Here is an 18,473-nt window from a genome sequence, read left to right on the forward strand (position 1 = left end):
AAAAAAAAAAAAGATTGTATTCATGTTTTTTTGAATACAATCAGATGGTGATTGTATTTTTAATCTATATTTTTTGGAAAAAAAGTTAGATTTATTAGATTCACGTAACGTACTCACTGTATTCTTTTTTTAAAAAAAAAGTTGTATTTTTTAACTATCAATTAACTTAATTTATATGTTTCTTTTTTTAAAATAATTTTATTTTTTAATTACCAATTGACTTTATTCGTTTTCAATACGGTGATTGTATTTTTACACTCTATTTGATTGATGATGATTGGATTGTATTTTTTGATTGTGATTGTTTATTAAATTCACATAGCGCACTTACTGTATTCTATTTTTACAAAAAGGTTGTGGTTTTTAACTATTAATTAACTTAATTTGTATGTTTTTTTTAAAATAATTTTATTTTTTAATTACCAATTGACTTCATTGTTTTTTAATACGGTGATTGTATTTTTACACTCTGTTTAATTGATGATGATTGAATTGTATTTTGTGATTGTGATTGGACTTAATTTATTTTTTAATACAGTAACTTTTTTTTAATCTATGTTTTTTTGAAAAAAAAAAAATTAGATTGTATTCATTAGGCTCACATAAACTACACACTATTGATGATGATGAGTAGATTATATTTTGTAATTAGATTTTTCAACTGATTATATTTTTTTTTTAAAAAATGGTAGTGCTTTTTAAATATTAATTAGCTTAATTTGTGATTGGGTTAAAAAAAGGTTGTGCTTTTTAGCTATCAATTAACTTTAATTTGTATGTTTTTTAAAAAAAATTATAATTTTATTTTTTAATTACCAATTGACTTCATTGATTTTCAATACGGTGATTGTTTTTTTACACTCTATTTGATTGATGATGATTGGATTGTATTTTATAATTGTAATTGTTTATTAGATTCACATAACGTACTCACTGTATTCTTTTTTTTTTAAAATGTTGTGCTTTTTAACTATTAATTAGTTTAATTTGTGATTGGATTTTTAACTTACTATGCTTTTTTGGGGGGGAGGGAAGAAAATTGTATTTTTCAATTCAAAAAAGACTTAAGACCCCCTTTTGGAAGAAACCCCCACGACCCCCCCTGCCTTTCATTGGTCAAATTTTTTTTTTTTTCTTCTCCCCCACTCACCAGCCCCCACGTGTGTGTGGGGGTGGTAGGGGTGGGAATCTAAGGGGGTCTGTATCGCCATTGTTTTCAATTATCAATTGACTTTATTACGTTTTTGTAACTAGCTTAATTTGTGATTGTGTTGTTTTATATTCCATTTTGATCACATGGTGATTTTATTTTTTTTAATGATTGTGTTTTTTTACATTCCATTTTGACCACGCGGTGATTTTATTTTTTTAAATGATTGTGTTTTTTTACACTATTTAATCTATGCTTTTTGAAAAAAAAAAAAAAAAGATTATATTCATATTTTTTTGATACAATCACACGGTGATTGTATTCTTAATTTATATTTTTGAAAAAATTAGTCTAAGGTCTCTCTCTCATTTTTAATATTAGAAGAGATCCACAATATTATTTTATGATATCTAAGGTCCCTCTTCCCACACCCATATATCACAGAGAAATTTGACTGAAATCAAACCTCAGCTTCCCACTTCTCTCTCTCTCTCTAGAATACATACACAAATATATATATATATATATATAGCTTCAATGGCGGTGGAGCTGGATTGAAAAGCATGGAATTTGTACTCCGCAACAACTCCATGCATTACCGCGACTAGATCTTCCAACATCAAGTCATCTTCGATTCCTTAGTGTCCCGATCGCAGAACCTTCAGATTCCAAAAGTTCAATTCTAAACCTGTATCCAAACACGTCACCAAATTTGCTACGATCCGCTGCTCCGCTGCCACACCCACACAACGCTACACCATCACTCTGCTTCCAGGTGATGGCATTGGCCCTGAAGTCATCTCTGTTGCCAAGAACGTACTCCAGCTCACTGGCTCTCTTAAAGGTAAACCCTTGTCTCAAAAACCCCAACTTGATTTCTTGTTCGGTTGCTGAGAAAATAGAGGAGAAAGATAGGAAAATAACTGATTTATTAATCTCAATTTCTTTGTGGACTAAATGTTGTTCTAGAGGTCATCAACAGTGAACAGTTTATGCTTAAAAATTTTCTTACTTATTTCACAAACCAAGCAGAGTTGTTATTTTATTTCAGTGTTCTTGACCAAAATATACACATATTTCAGTGGCCAAATAGGTTCTTATATACACATCAAACTGGTTCTTATATACACATCAAACTGGTGTTTGACCAAACAGGTTCTTATATACACATACACATCAAACTGGTTCCTATATACATATCAAATCCAGAGAAAATTCAAATTTCTCTGGGTTCATTTTAACCAATTTTCTCTAAGTTTTTAAATTTCTCTGGATTCATTTTGATCAATTGAAGGCCGGTGAAGTTAGAGAAATTTTCAAATTTCTCTGCAATGTTGAGTCTAGGAGAGGCATGGAAGGCAGAGAAATTTAAAATTTCTCTAGAGATGTAATTTTGTGGAAAGGCAGAAAAATTTCTCTGGGAAACTGGGAAGTATATGGAAGGCAGAGAAATTTGGAGATGGTGAGGCAGAGAAATTTGGAGATGGTGAGGCAGAGAAATTTACAGTGGGAAATTTCTTTGTGACGTGAATTTTCTCTAGACTAATTTTCTCTGGATCAACTTGAGGGACCTTTGACATTATGAAAATATTGAGTATCCTTTATGCTGTAAAATCTTAATACCAGGGACCTTAAAAAAAATTCCCCTATATTTTTTTAAAACAAAAATTAGATTGTATTTATTAGGTTCACATAAAATACCCACTATTAATGATGATATGATTGGATTGTATTTTGTGATTGTAATTGGACTTAATTTATTTTTCAATGCGGTGATTATTTTTTTAATCTATGGTTTTTGAAAAAAAAAAAAAAAATAGATTGTATTAACTAGGCTCACATAAACTATGCACTAATGATGATGATGATTAGATTATGTTTTATAACTAGGTTTTTTAACTCGTATTTTTAAAAAAAAAAAAGGATTTGCTTTTTAACTATTAATTAGTTTAATTTGTGATTGTGTTTTTTTACACTCTATTTTGATCACACGGTGATTTTATTTTCTTAATGATCGTTTTACACTCCATTTAATCTGTGTTTTTTGAAAAAAGAAAAGATTGTATTCATGTTTTTTAAATACAATCACACGGTGATTGTATTTTTAATTTATGTTTTTTGAAAACAAAAATTAGATTGTATTTATTAGGTTCATATAAAACACCCACTATTAATGATGATATGATTGGATTGTATTTTGTGATTGTAATTAGACTTAAATTTATTTTTCAATACGATGATTGTTTTTTTAATCTATATTTTTTGAAGAAAAAAAATTAGATTGCATTCATTAGACTCACATAAACTACGCACTATTGATGATGATGATTAGATTATATTTTGTAATTAGGTTTTTTAACTCATTGTATTTTTTTTTAAAAATGATTGTGTTTTTTAACTATTAATTAGTTTAATTTGTGATTGTATTTTTAACTAATTATGCTTTTAAAAAAAAATCATTGTAATAAATTATAATACTAAGTATCATGTTGACAATACAGAAACACTGATGAAAGACCCACAACAATTTAAATTTTAGTTATACTTTATTTTATTTATTCAGTGAATTTCGAACAAATGTAATAAATTCTTATTTTTATTACTTTAATTATGCAATGTCAACCTTTTATTTTTAAATTACCTATATTTTATGGTAACAATTTAAAAATATGTTTGACATACCATAAATAATTTTTTAAAATTCAATCCCATATATAACACGAGTGATATACTAATTTTAAATTATTTAAATATGACAAATAGAATAATGACTTTTTGATTTTTCTTATCATTAATTAAAAAAGTTTCTTTTAGCTCCTAACAAACAGCTTAATGACTTTTTATTTTTATTCTTTTGACTTTTATCAAAATAATTAATTTTTTTTTTTTTATCATTATCCAAATTGCTTTTTGTTGATGTGGCTTTTTCATTACTCCATCTTAATTTTCTTTTTTCTTTTAAGAAGTCAAAAATTTAAAGGTTGTTAAATAGTTTGTCATTAGTTAAAAAAAACTTAGAATTAGTTTGAGATAAGACTATTTTAATTAAAAAGTCAAAAAGTGAAAAAATTTAAATTTTTACCAAAAAAAATCAAAATTTCATTCATTTTTATTTTATCTTTTTGCACATTTTTTATTTTTATTTTATATAAGAGGTTAAAAAAATATTCTAAAACATATTCAGTTTGTTTGGTTTTGTTTTTCAAAAAACAGTTTTCAAAAAATTTTACTTTTTATTTTCCGTATTTTAATGTTTTTAATTAATTTTTTTAATATTTTAAGCAATTTTTAAAAAAAAATTTAGACACACCTAACATAAATATACTTAAAAAAATATAATATTTATGAAAAAAATCTTTAAAAAATACACTAAATACCAAAAAATATAAAAAAAAATGAAAATTTAGTTCATTTTCTTGTATTTTTGTATATTTATTAATTTTTAAAAATATTTTTTCACATATATTTTACTATTTAGATACATCTAAGTAAGGTGTATCTAAAAAAGTAAAAAAAAAAAAATTTGCTTAAAATTTAAAAAATATTCACTAAAAATAAAAAAATACAAAAAAAAGAAAGCTTAATTTTTAAAAAGCTGAATTCAAAAAATTAAAATCAAACATACTGATTAATTTTTTTAATATCATATTTTAATCAAAAAAACTAAAAAGCTACTCAAAAAGATACTTCCCAAATAGGCCCTTGAATTGTCACTTCAACTTTTTTCATTTAAAAATAATTACTAAAAATGTTACTCCCAAACAAACCTTAAATAAATGAGATCCACTTGAAAAGATAGATGATGAGGTCTCTTTTCAGGGTAAAGAATTCTCGAAGCTGTTACCATAGAAATTAGAACTTCTTTTTCTTTAATGTACGGGGTGTAAATATCTGTCGTTGCCCGTATTCTTTGTGTCTAAGTTGCGCTTCACTCCAATTGATCTGAAAACACAATGACGGTAAACTACCCGGCGGTGTACTGTTGAAAAACCCTTCAACGGTTAAGTTAGCACACATACACAGAGAGAGAGAGAGAGAGAGAGAGAGATAAAGTCGTAGGTGAGTTGTGATCATAAGATGTTCCAGCCTTGAGTATGGGGGCGCAACATCGTTTATATACCTTTTGCGTACGCCTCTGCGTCCATTCGCCTTTGAACGCGTGGACTTGCTCTCCTCTCCTATTTTCCTACGTGTCAGTGCAAATACAACTAAACACCACCTAACAAAACCGCCAAACGGCTTTGGCGCGAACGGATAGCATGATTCCTTGCCATCACACCGTGACCACGCCATGACCGTGATGCTCGTCTGGTTTAACTGGAAGATCCCACTACGACTTAGCCGACCTTCTTAGTTCTGACCTAGAAACTGCCCGATCAGACTGATCTATGGAAGACTATGCCAATCTAACTCAGCGGAGCGAATATGATTAACCGAGCTGACGATCTAAGGTTGCTTCGATTGGACCAGACTGGGGCCCTGACCGAGCATGCCAAGTATTCGTTTGAACTTAGCTCGGCCTAACTGCGCTTGGCCCAGCTTAGCTCGATCCAGTGTCAATTTATGAAATCGCCCTCTCAATTGCCCCTTAATTCCATCCGCGCCAACGTGATTGTAATTACTTTCTCTAGCCAAGACCACTAATCTACTCGACTAGCATCCTCAACTTACTTGCCGTGCTAACTTCCTTGCTTGGCTTCATCACTCGCTCGATCAACGTTTCGACTTTTCCGTCTGTCTCTTCAGTACTGACACCGGTCTTATCACAGACACGTGTCATTTGCTCATTGGCCTTGTGCCGCTAACCTAGCCGCCCCACGCTATCTTCTCAATTTCAAATTTTGGCACCTCTTCTCTCCTTATACATACATTGTTCACCCCTTGAAATCTCTCCCTTCTTTGTTCATCCTCTTACTTCGACGATCCAGCAACCCAGAGCCACAAAGTAACCACCCTAATTTTCTGCATTTCTTGCCTCTGTATCTCTTGCCTACATCGAAGCATCTCTCTGGTGGACTTGGTCTCGCCATCAATGTGTCGGAGCACCTCCCTGCCTAGAACTTCGATCCTCACTCCCAAACTCGTAAGTATTTCGAATACATTTATAATGTCACAATTCAATTTTGATTCAACCCAAACATTCAATTAATGAGCCGTCCACCGGATCATTTTTTCCAGTTCAAACCAAGAAGGATGATCTCTTCTAATAATGCGGATACTACTATAAATTTTTCCATCTAACATAGTAAGTCTTGAAACAAGGGTAGCTAATACATCAGCATGATTGTTTCCACATCCCACATCGGACGTGTCTTCCAGCCCCAGTTACCCATCTCCTTGGAGGGTGGTATAGGACCCAAACTAATAAACAAGCAATCTAACCTCGGCACACTGCCTTCTCCAATCTTGTTAAGGGCTAAATGTTGGGCTTGTAAAGTTTTTTGGGCTTCTGATAATGCGGATACTACTATAAATTTTTCCATCTAACATGTAAGTCTTGAAACAAGGGTAGCTAATACATCAGCATGATTGTTTCCACATCCCACATCGGACGTCTTCCAGTCCCAGTTACCCATCTCCTTGGAGGGTGGTATAGGACCCAAACTAATAAAATCTAACCTCGGCACACCGCCTTCTCCAATCTCTGTTAAGGGCTAAATGTTGGGCTTGTAAAGTTTTTTGGGCTTCTTTCATAGTAGTGGGCTCGTACAGTATTTTGGCCTTTTATCGGGACTTCGGATCTCAAGTCTACACTAGTTGTGGAGTAGATAGAGATGCCATTTTGGGCTTAAAATTAAAGAACGTATTTAGCCCGCTTCTGTTGAGACCTAGGGCTCTAACTTCGAACTACCTCTCTAATAGAACAAAGAGGAGAATACAGTAAATTTTGTTTCAGAATATTGGGCAGGGGCCGCGCGAACGCAGGCCCCCACTAACACAAATTATGACGTAGGCTCCACCACTTGGGTAGACCTTAGGCGGGCGCCCCTCCTGCGTGCAATGGAGGCCGCCAACCTAGGCCATGGGCCTTGTTGATCGCCCATCGACCCCGTCCAGGTAAGTATGTTTCTCTTCCCCGCCCCCTTCCTTTTTCACATCTCTCCCTCCTCTCCCATTTTCTCTTTCTACCGATGTGGGACTGAAACCAAACATATGGTTTCAACAACTTTGATCGATTCATCAAAGGGGTTGTTCGCTCACTTCTTTCCAAAACTCTCTCTCTCTTTATTACAATGATTTTTGATTTCTTTGATACATGATGTGGGTTCTTGTTTACACGCTACATTTTGGGGGAATAAGCAAAAATTCAAGGCTTCTTGCTGATGTTAGTGGGCTTTTTGGCTGTAGGGTTGAGAAGAATTTGTGACTTTAGTGTCCTTTGATGTAGTGTTGTCATTCGTTCTAATCACGTGGTTACATCATTTTGAAGAAGATAAAGAACTGGGTTTTTTTTGGTTGGGCAAACATTGTTTTGGTCTTCACAGTTATTTCAGGTGACTTTTGGGTTCTATCTAACTGTTTTTCTTTTATGGTTCTTGATCAAGATTTTTTATATTAGATATGGGCTTCTGTCTAGATGATCGATTTGGGTGGAATAAGCAATGTTCCTGATTATTGATAATGTTAATTTGTTTTCAGATAATTAGATTAGATGCTGAGCTTGAGTAATTGTTTTTGAATTTAGAATCTGATGTGTGGGGTGTTGCCAATCAGTTCTTTAAAGTTCTTCGCATCACTGTGAAGTGTTGGAGTGTTCCCTTTATTGGGTTAGAGGGTTAAAATAGGACACCTCAATGGCTTAAATCGCTTGACCCAATGAAGAGGCTCAAGTTTGATTCTCCTTAAAATACTTATATGTTCTGTTTGGATATTGAATTTGTGAAGAGATTTGTGGAGGGAAAAGAAAAGGAGCGGAATTTGTGGGGGAAAAAACACACGCACGCATTAGCATCTATTTCATTCACTTTTCTTTTCCCTTCGCAAATCTTCCTCAATCCAAGATTCAAACACAACTTAAAAAAAATATTGGTTTTTGCCAGCTTCATTAGATCGTTGTACCTTTCTTTGGCAATAGCAGTAACTTAACATATCCAAAAATCGGAGACAGGAGGTCAAAATGTCATGATTTTTAGTTCATGATGCCTTTCACTAGAGAAGTATTTAGATTCCCCCCTTTTAATGTCATTCTCTTGTTTGATTGTGTAATTTGTTTTTGAGTGCTTGGGGATTATACTATGTAAAGTTCTTGTGGGAGTAGAAATGTAGTTGTGTGCGCAGTACTTAATATAAAGTTTATGATGTTCATTATCCAACTGAGATTCAATTCAACACAAATGAGGAGTTCAAATTGGGAAATTATGAAGCGTATTAAAACAACAATATGTTGAACCTTCTCTTGTATATGTATCGGGGCACTAATACTATCACTCCATATTCCATATATATATATATATATATCATGTAGTTTGCATGTTCAATGAGTGAAGTGCCCTCTGAAAATTTTTACTTAACTAAGATTGCAAATATACCTTTGTATACTTGTGGAATTTGCAGTTAATTTGGCCGTGGCACTTGCCAACAAGTGTAACCTTAATAGTAGGCTGCTTGATGCTGATTTGTATGGGCCATCTATGCCTACCATGATTAAACTCAATGGCAGGGCCTGAATTATATGAAGGTAGTTCTTTAATCATCTGAATCCTTTCTGACATGTTCCAACAATCTATGTTGTCAATGATGTGAAGTACACTGAATGCATGATAGTGAATTGCTAAGGGTAGTTCTAAAAGATATAGATTTGCTTTTAACTTATTGCTCACGATTTACTGGTTAATTTAATATCCCCATCTTGCTCACATTTTAATGTGAATATGCCTTGCTTATGTCACATTGGTGCTGGATTGAACATATTTGGTACCTTTTGAAAATGATTCCATTTGAAGACTATGGAATCTGGTGTGTATGTAAATGGGGTTTCTTGTCTTCCCTTACCTGTTACTTCCGCTTTCTTATTTTATTGTACATATGTGATTTGAAGTATTTGTGCTTCAAACTGTAACTCCTTTTGAAGGATTTGGTGATTTTTTTTTTTTTTGGTTAACCTGTTAAATGTATTTTACTATTAATTGTTGTTTCTTTATCCAAAACTTATGTTGATTTTGTTCTTGCAGGTGATGAAAGCTCTTGAACATGAGTCAAGGGGAGTGGATTGGGGAAACTTGATATTCTAGTGACACTCAGATTTCTATTTCTCAGAGGCTTCAATTATCAGGTTGATAAAAGAATATGAATACAGTTTTAGAGGTTTTGATGCTTCAACTAGAGGATCAACAATTAGCACAGGAGAGTGACATGGAAACACATTTATGGCTCAAAGGCTCTACCTTTGTTAGATTCATGTCTCAGGTCTTGGTTTATACTCAATACTGAATTTACTAGTCAGATTATGTGTGAAATTGAGAGAGCCAAATGTCATAGGCTGATATATTTCCTTCTTTTTAGTTTACCAATCTATCAAAAGTCAAGTTGCGAGTGATGCTTCATTTACTTATCACACACACACACACAAAGAAGCAATGCCTTTATTAGAATTATCATATTTGAAATTTTATACATCCTCTAGTTAATGCAGGGATTGCCATACAAGGATGTTTTAGGGGATTTTGTGTGTTTAGCTTACAGCAAAGGTTGACTCTGGCATCTCTGCGATATTTAAATCACTTTTTTTTATTTTTTTCTGACCATCTGAAGAGTTAGCCCAAATTTCTTGAAAACCATAGATGAGATGAGATTATTATCTCCTGGAGATTTTGCGTTTTCAGTACTAATTGCACTTTCCTCAAATGCTATAGATAACTAAAATGAATTAATCTAGAGACCCAGATTAATCCACCCAGAAAATTCTAGGTGGGTGATTGTGTGCTAGAGATTAATTTTTGTACTGTGGGGTTCATTTGGAGTCATGTGTGAATAAATCTGAACTACAAGTTAAAGATTCTGAGTCATTTCTGAGTTGATAAGGGTGGGTTCATAGTATTACTGAACTAAAATTGCGTACTTCAATACAATAGAAGTATTTAGTCAGATGATTTCATTCTCATTTGATTTCCCTTCATTTGTTCAGTCCTTTTCACAATTGAAACAGTAGTTAGCAGTACATTCTATTCATGTATAACTCTGGCTGCTTTTTTGTGAGTTAAACCTCTATTGTAATGCTGTGGGTGAAACATGTGAATGGTTACTGTTACATCTCATGGATTTGTAAATTTTCTTCCCTAGGGGTATAATGCCTTTTGTCTGTAAATCCATGTCATTACATTACACTTTTACACCTTGTATATTTCAAGTGTTGGAGAATTTCTTCCAAAATCTAATTTCAGTCACTGAACAGAAACAAAGGGGGTAGAACCCAAATACGCTGAGTATCAGGCACAAAAAAGGAACTCATTTGCACAATCAAATGACAAAAATCACAATCAGTATAAGGGATATCCTTATGTTTTAGTGTAATATAAATCTGTCATCTTTTATAATTACTTTTGCACATGGTCTGTTGATAATGGCAATAAATTTTTCATACAATGATAGGCTGTTATGATTTTTTAGTAAATGAATTGATCTCTTCTGTTTATTTCATTTTCTGAAACGTTCAGTCGCTTTTCAGATTTTGGTTGTCCGGTAGAGCATGAGCTTCAAGTGTCCACACCGCGGTGAATTTTGGGAAAGGAGGAGCTCGCAAATGGCGGATGAAATGGGATTGCCATTTCTTGGTGAGGTATGTGTTCCTATTTAAGATTGTTGTAGTACTGCTTAGGTTATGTTCCGACACCATTCATCCATGATTTCCAAATGTAAATTTCTGGCTCTTCTGCTGAATCTTTTAAATCCCTTTAAAAAATTGGAATTTGAAAGCTTCACTAGGAGGGAATTTGGGATCAAATCACAGCAGCATCTCCATAGAACTTTGCTTTTGATATATTTTCCATTCCTTACAAATGCACTTCTGCAAACAGTAAGAATTGTGTCTCGGTATTTTACTTGTTCAGATAACCATTGGAAGTGAAGATCAAGAGTAGTTCTCTGATGAAGGTGTCCCTGTAGTAAATATCAAATCCTGATCCTGCAGTCTCCAAAGCATACAATGACGTGACTCGTAAAATTGCAGCAAACTTGAAGAATTGTCCGAGCAACTGCAACTCTGACCGGAGATAAACCTGTAAAGCTGCTACCACCACTCCAAAGCCAACTTAAGGAGTTGTAGATTACTAAATTCTGCTATGTGTGGTTTATCTGCTGTAGGTTCTGTTTTCTTTTTCTCGACAGATTCCCAGACACTGGTTTAGCATGGTTTTAGACAAATTTGGTACCTGACCTGGATTCTATGTAATCCTCAACCTCACGTTATTGAAACAAAAGTTAAACTTAAATGAACTACCACTCGACTAACTCGCTTGGTTCCCAATCCTATTAATGAGTAAGGGTGAATTACACTAATCTCCCTTGAGTTTTAGAGAAAATACAATAAATTTCATAGTTTTGACATAATTATATCAATATTCCTTCTAGTAAAACTGACCAAAAATAATACATATGGTATAAAAACACAAAGGTTAACAAGGTAAATTATGCCACAAATGTTAACAAGGTAAATTATACATTTCAGCTTAAATGATGGGATATTATCAATTTTTATACATATAACTAATGAATTATTAATGAAAGGAGATTAAAGTGTTATATAAATGACAATATTAAGAGAGTCTAATGTAATTATACTAAATTTGTAAAGTTCATTAATATTTATTTTTAAACTTCAAGGAGGTATGTGTAATTTATCATAAAAATAAAGATTAAAAAAATAAATATAGATTTAATTTAATAAAATTTTAATTATATTTGTAAATAAAAAAGAAAAGAAAAAGAAAAAATTCAGATAATATATGATAAATATGATTTAATGTATATTTTTTAATAAAAAATAATTAATTATTATGTGAAATAAAATTTTAAGAGCCTCAAGCCTCGTTTGGGAACAAGTTTTTTTAGTAACTTTTTGGTTTTTTAACTAAAATGTTATGTAAAAAAACTAGTATATTTAGGATTATTTTTTGAATTTTTACGAAAAGATATGCAAAAACAAGAGAGAAAAGTGAATCTTTGACTTTTTAGTATAAATTGTTGACTTTTTGATTTTTTAACTAAAAAAGTCACTTGCCAAACGAAAACTCAATGTATAATTTTTGAGGCACAATTCTTGATAATAATAAAAATACAAATAAAAATAAACTCAACCTAATCAGATTCCTTGAGGACCTAAATGCCCCGTTTTTGGTAGCGGCACTAGATTTTGACCTTGGAAAACTCCGATACCCCATCTTCTGCCCTTTTGCCCTTCCCCAATTCTCTCTTCTCCTCTCTCTCTCTCTCTCTGGTATTTTCTTCTCTCTTCTCCACCAAAACAAATAACTATCTGCTCTCTGTCTCTCTGTCTCTCTCTCTCTCTCTCTCTCTCTCTCTCTCTCTATGGATTTATATACACTCCCATCAATATCAATGCATCTGTAAACCCTAATTTGTGATTTTGAAATCTTTGGTTGATCACTGTCCTAATGATATGTTACCTTTTATCTCAATTTTTGCAGGTTTTCTCGGTTGTCCTCCTGATTTACAAGTTGTGCTGGGAACTCTCTCCTGTGCATTCAGAATTAGGGTTTTGCTTCTCGGTGAGCTTCTTTGCGTGATTTTTGGTTTTCATTCGTTGTTCGCTGTTTGGTTGCTGAGAAAATGAGGGATCTAATGTTTTTAACCGGACTTAGCTGAATTTGGTCATGGTTTTGATTATTAGAGTACACCCACTTATTGACATTAACATAGGATTCTAAAAATTGATGTAGTTGCATTACATTTTTACTGGCAACTCAACCCAGCATTTGCTCTTAGTTGTGATTATCATGTTAACTATGTTAATTGAATGGCTTGAATTATAGGAATTCATGTACCACTGGAAGCTTCAGGGCAGTTCGAAGATTTTTTTTCCTGCAAAGTCCCTGATTTGTTGTGAAAAGTAACAAACAACAAGCAAATTTAGGTAACAAAGTTATATTGTGTTTTGACGATATGTTATGCTAGAGTTGTTTTTCCTTTTTTTCGCTTGTTTGTTGTAACTGATGGGAGTGGAAGAGAGAGGGGAATAAAAAATAAAAATAAAAATAAAAATAAAAAGGTGGATTCTGATTGGTGTGTAGCTTTTATTTGAACAGGTTTTCTTGGACGTAATTAGTAGACGAGAGTTTTGAGCAGTTGCTTGAGCACCTTTGTCTTTTCTTTTCTTTTTTGGGTATTGAGATTGTTTGCGATATTTTGAGTAGATTATTCATGGCAAACCATGATATGATTCTTGGGCAAAGTCGGGATTTTTCACTGTTACAGAACCAACATTTGGGACTAGGGCATAATCATGATCTCATAATTGGACAGGGTCAAGATTTAGGACTTGGACAAACCCATGATCATGATGATCTAGGTTTAGTGCATGCCCATGATCACGAGTTAGCGCTAGGTCAGGCCCATGACCATGAAATGGCTCTACAGCATGCCCAAATTCAAGGCAATGAACATGAGAACAGATATGAACAAAGTCATGACGATAGAATTAATTCAGGTGAAGATGATAAAATGGCTGCTGATCAAGACAACACTGACCCTGAAAGCCACGGTCATCAGTTGGTTCTTACTACTCAGAATCCCGAATTGGGTTTATTGGAGAATGATGAATTGGCTGTTGTTGAGAACCATGACATAGATGATAACTTAGAGCTTGCTTTGGATGAGAATCAGGACTTGACTCCAGATATGTCGGATGAGCATGCCCACCTTGTAGTCACTCCTTTCATTCAGTCCCGAACTTTGGTTCCTGCTCCAACACATGAATTGACTGTTGGGCAAGAGTTTCCTGATGTCAAGAGTTGCCGGAGGGCACTAAGGGACACGGCAATTGCTCTGCACTTTGAGATACAGACTGTTAAGTCTGACAAGACTCGTTTTACTGCCAAATGTGCGAGTGAGGGATGCCCTTGGCGGATTCATGCTGCAAAGCTTCCAGGTGTTCCTACCTTCACCATTAGGACTATCCATGAGGAGCATACCTGTGGTGGAATTACCCATCTAGGCCATCAACAAGCTTCAGTCCAGTGGGTTGCGAAATCTGTCGAACAAAGCCTTAGGGAAAACCCCCATTACAAGCCGAAGGAGATATTGGAGGAGATTCATCGTGTTCACGGGATAACATTATCGTACAAGCAAGCCTGGAGAGGTAAGGAACGGATCATAGCAGCTGTTCGTGGGTCATTTGAAGATGATTATCGCCTCCTTCCTATGTATTGTGACCAGATTAGGCGAACAAATCCAGGAAGTATTTCATCAGTTTATGTGAATCCAGTGGATAACTGCTTCCAACGTCTGTTTGTTTCATTTCAAGCATCAATCTATGGGTTTTTGAATGCATGTCGCCCACTTCTTGGGCTTGATAGAAGTGTCCTGAAAAGCAAGTACCTTGGGACATTGCTTTTTGCCACTGGTTTTGATGGAGATGGTGGCCTGTTTCCTTTGGCATTTGGGGTGGTTGATGAGGAAAATGATGATAACTGGATGTGGTTCCTTTCTGAGCTGCACAACCTGCTTGAAACCAACACAGAAAACATGCCAAGGCTTACAATCTTGTCTGACAGACAGAAGGGTATTGTAGAGGGAGTGGAAACAAACTTCCCAACTGCTTTTCATGGGTTCTGTATGAGCCATCTCAGTGACAGTTTCCGAAAGGAGTTCAACAATACCATGCTCGTCAATCTTTTCTGGGAAGCTGCCAATGCTCTCACTGTTATTGAGTTTGAAGCAAAAGTCCTTGAAATTCAGGAGATATCTCAGGAAGCTGCTTACTGGATTCGTCGGGTTCCACCTCGCTTGTGGGCCACAGCATATTTTGAGGGAACAAGGTTTGGTCATTTAACTGCTAACATAGTCGAATCTTTAAATTCTTGGATACTCGAAGCCTCTGGGCTTCCAATAATTCAAATGATGGAATCTATCCGTCGGCAACTGATGACTTGGTTCAATGAGCGGCGAGAAGCAAGTATGCAGTGGGCATCAATATTAGTTCCTTCTGCTGAGAAGCATGTGTCGGAGGCTCTTGAGCGAGCACGTACCTACCAGGTCCTCCGAGCAAATGAAGCTGAATTTGAAGTTATATCCCATGAAGGAACAAATGTTGTGGATATTCGAAATCGTTGTTGTCTTTGTCGAGGATGGCAACTATATGGGCTGCCTTGCGCTCATGCCGTGGCAGCTCTCCTTTCGTGCAGGCAGAATGTCCATCGGTTCACCGAAAGTTGTTTCACCGTGGCTACGTATCGTAGGGCATACTCTCAAACGATACACCCAATTCCAGATAGAACCCTTTGGAAGGAGATGTCAGATGGTTCTCAGAATGAAGCCAATGCAGTTGAAATTGTCATAAACCCACCAAAATCGCTTAGGCCGCCAGGTCGACCAAGGAAGAGGCGAGTTCGTACAGAAGATCGAGGTCGGGCAAAACGGGTTGTCCATTGTAGCCGTTGCAATCAAACAGGCCATTTTAGAACAACATGTGCAGCTCCCATATAGATTTCATTTGTCTGCTTATTTGCGTTTTCTCTGTAAAGAATTCTAGGTCTTTTTTTAAATTCTTATATTTACCTTGATTTTTAGTTTTATTATTTTTAATTGTTATATGTAACTGGAGATTGAAGTAGTAGTGCATAAATTTCGGCATAGCTACCCAATGGGGTGTATTTGTTAGAGGAATGTGATGATTCATCATGCTTTGTTTTGTGTTTTTTTAGTGCTATGATGTTCATTCTTGTGGATGTTCACCTTGAGACGTTCTTCTTGGTGTTTTGACTTATGAGTTTTCAAAAGATATATGTATTTTGAAAAAATACCGGAAAAAATACCTGAAAAAATATTTTGAAAAATGAAGTGATATATGTAGTCTATGCTACATTTAGATGCTTTTAGCAATACCTATTATGCAAGGGAAGTTATTGGTGCTCCTGGAGTACGGTCACGTGATATTTTAAAAGTATTGTGATTGGTAAAAAATATGAGATTTATGATTTTGTGTTGAGTGATAGTGAATAGTATTTTAACAAAGAGAGGAGAGAGAGAGAGGATCGACAATTTATGTTTTTAAATTTTTATTATATCTGTTTAACACACATTTTAACTATATTATTAAAGTACTCAGTCACTTACACTCAAGACACACAAAATCACATTCTGCTTCTATCATTGTTTGTCAGTTAACAAATATGTCAACACAATTTTAATCATCCCCTGTTATTGTTCTTGGATTATTGGAATTTGTCATTTCAGTAATTATGTTTCTAAGACATTGGCAGCAAATCTATAAAATAAAAATAAAAGAAGAGACATTGGCAGCCTTGTTTTCTCTCTCTTTTGTTTTTTTGGAGTAAAAGGTTATAGAATATATTAAGCAGATAATCCATCCAACATACAAAGAGTTCTCTTCCAATAACAGTAGACATCATACCCAAACAACATCAGCCAAAACACATACACAAAAAAAAAAAACAACACAAAAGATCCCAGAACCACACCGAAGCAGCCACCAATCTTGACTTGGCGAGATCGTGAGTGAATCTTACCTCCTTCCTGGGAACTTAGCTGATGCGCACAAACCAAAATTACTTCAATATCAACCATGATAGGTCCAATGTTCCATCCTTCGTTACACTCAGTCACCAAATCATGAACAGGCAATCAGTGTGAATTTCTATCCGACCAAAGCCATTTCTTGTTGCCCATTGCATTGCTAGAAGGCATGCCCGAGCAATGCTGCAGATTCAAAAGCCAGAATCTGCACACCATCATTCGTATATACCCATGCGCTCCACTTTCATTCATTTCCTGCTTCCATGCACCATCAAGAAGGAAGTATGCTGGAGAAGCCTTTTTGCCTCTTTGACAGAACTGCTTGTGAAAATGCATCTAATGGAACAATGCACTTAACAATACTCTTTGACTAGGTTAGATGAAGCCATAGTATTTAGTTTTCTTTCCTTTTTTTTCACCCCTTCCACCCTCTCCCCAATTCATCAAAGTTGTCTTTAAATTTAGAATATGAATTTTGTGAAGGAATTTATTTCATTCAAAAAAAAAAATTACAAAAATGCTAGAGGCCCCAAAAATTCTACCAAAAGTTTTACCAAATGTCTCACATGGGTGTGGGACCCACATGGGACCCACATTGTGTGGGTCCCACACCCATGTGAGACATTTGGTAAAACTTTTGGTAGAATATTTGGGATCTCTAGCACTACTCAAAAAATTATCCACAAATCCTTTCACTGTTTCACAATCTCAAGTTCCAAACATTTGGAAACTAACTGACTTTTAGAAACATGCAAAACCCCCTCTCATCATATGCAATGAAAATTGAGAGCTTCTAACAGCACACCAATCTTTTTCTCAATTCACACCACTTGCTTGTTGAGATCAAACAAGTCCTTTTATTTGGTAATTGATATTCGAACTTTGAAATTTTATTTAATAATTAATATTCAAACAAAAACTAGTGTGAATTAAGATTTTTGTAATATGCAAATTGAAACTCCCTTACAAAATTTCATAATTAATTCTTAAGCGCAAGACAAGATTGGAAAAGCCACAGCAGCCCATACCAATAGCTAACTTTAGCTGTGGCATTAGCATTGTTTTGTGATATTTGCCTAAAATTTTGCTAAAAAATAACTATATTAGGTGAGTAAATCTTTTAAAAATGCACTGGAACATGCCTACTACAAAAAAATCTTAGGCAAACTGACAAAGATGCCAATCAATTATTTTGTTATTGACTTTGCTATGGCAGTATCAATCAAATTACTATAATAATAACTTTACACTTGTGTGATTATGAGACATTATTCAGATCTAGAGGTTAGTGCTATTTGAGGGTAGAATGTAGCCTTTTGTGTAATGCTATTTTTACTAGATTAGAAGCTAGCTATTTCCGTTGACCTTATAGTAAAATTAACAAAAAAATAATTTTAGTGCATGAAACTTTCACTAATGAGTTTGTTTGGAAAAATATTAGATGTACTCCCTCCGTCCCATAATATTAGTCCCTTATTCCATTTTTCATTGTCCCAAAATATTAGTCCCTCTTCAAAAATCAAGTACAAAAATAATATAAATTTCCCATTTTGCCCTTCTTTTAAATTCATAAATAATATAAAAAGTACAATTATGACATTGATATTCTTAAAAA

At 34.3% G+C, this 18,473-nt stretch overlaps 1 protein-coding gene and 1 non-coding gene across 16 annotated transcripts; one reads left to right on the forward strand and one right to left on the reverse strand.

Moving 5' to 3' along the window:
• Positions 1-7,039: 7,039 nt before the first annotated feature.
• Positions 7,040-16,003, forward strand: LOC114256744 (uncharacterized). 15 transcript variants are annotated; one of them, XM_028196422.2, is made up of 9 exons: positions 7,040-7,207; positions 7,499-7,644; positions 8,705-8,828; positions 9,322-9,556; positions 10,815-10,925; positions 11,197-11,445; positions 12,793-12,873; positions 13,138-13,238; positions 13,411-16,003. In XM_028196422.2, exon 9 carries the CDS (start codon positions 13,526-13,528, stop codon positions 15,806-15,808), a length of 2,283 nt encoding a protein of 760 aa, XP_028052223.2. In that variant the 5' UTR covers positions 7,040-7,207; positions 7,499-7,644; positions 8,705-8,828; positions 9,322-9,556; positions 10,815-10,925; positions 11,197-11,445; positions 12,793-12,873; positions 13,138-13,238; positions 13,411-13,525; the 3' UTR covers positions 15,809-16,003. The 15 variants fall into 15 exon arrangements, with proteins under 15 accessions (XP_028052223.2, XP_082755610.1, XP_082755609.1 ...); XM_082899487.1 differs by having other exon boundaries at positions 7,087-7,207; positions 9,322-9,422; positions 10,804-10,925; XM_028196423.2 differs by having other exon boundaries at positions 7,087-7,207; positions 9,322-9,422.
• LOC114256798 (U1 spliceosomal RNA) lies at positions 7,055-7,215 on the reverse strand. The gene has a single exon (XR_003627325.1). It is a non-coding gene; the product is annotated as a U1 spliceosomal RNA (small nuclear RNA).
• Positions 16,004-18,473: the final 2,470 nt, after the last annotated feature.

The sequence above is a fragment of the Camellia sinensis genome, chromosome 12 (genome assembly GCF_055761805.1).
Source record: "Camellia sinensis isolate YWXY chromosome 12, ASM5576180v1, whole genome shotgun sequence".
NCBI lineage: Eukaryota > Viridiplantae > Streptophyta > Magnoliopsida > Ericales > Theaceae > Camellia > Camellia sinensis.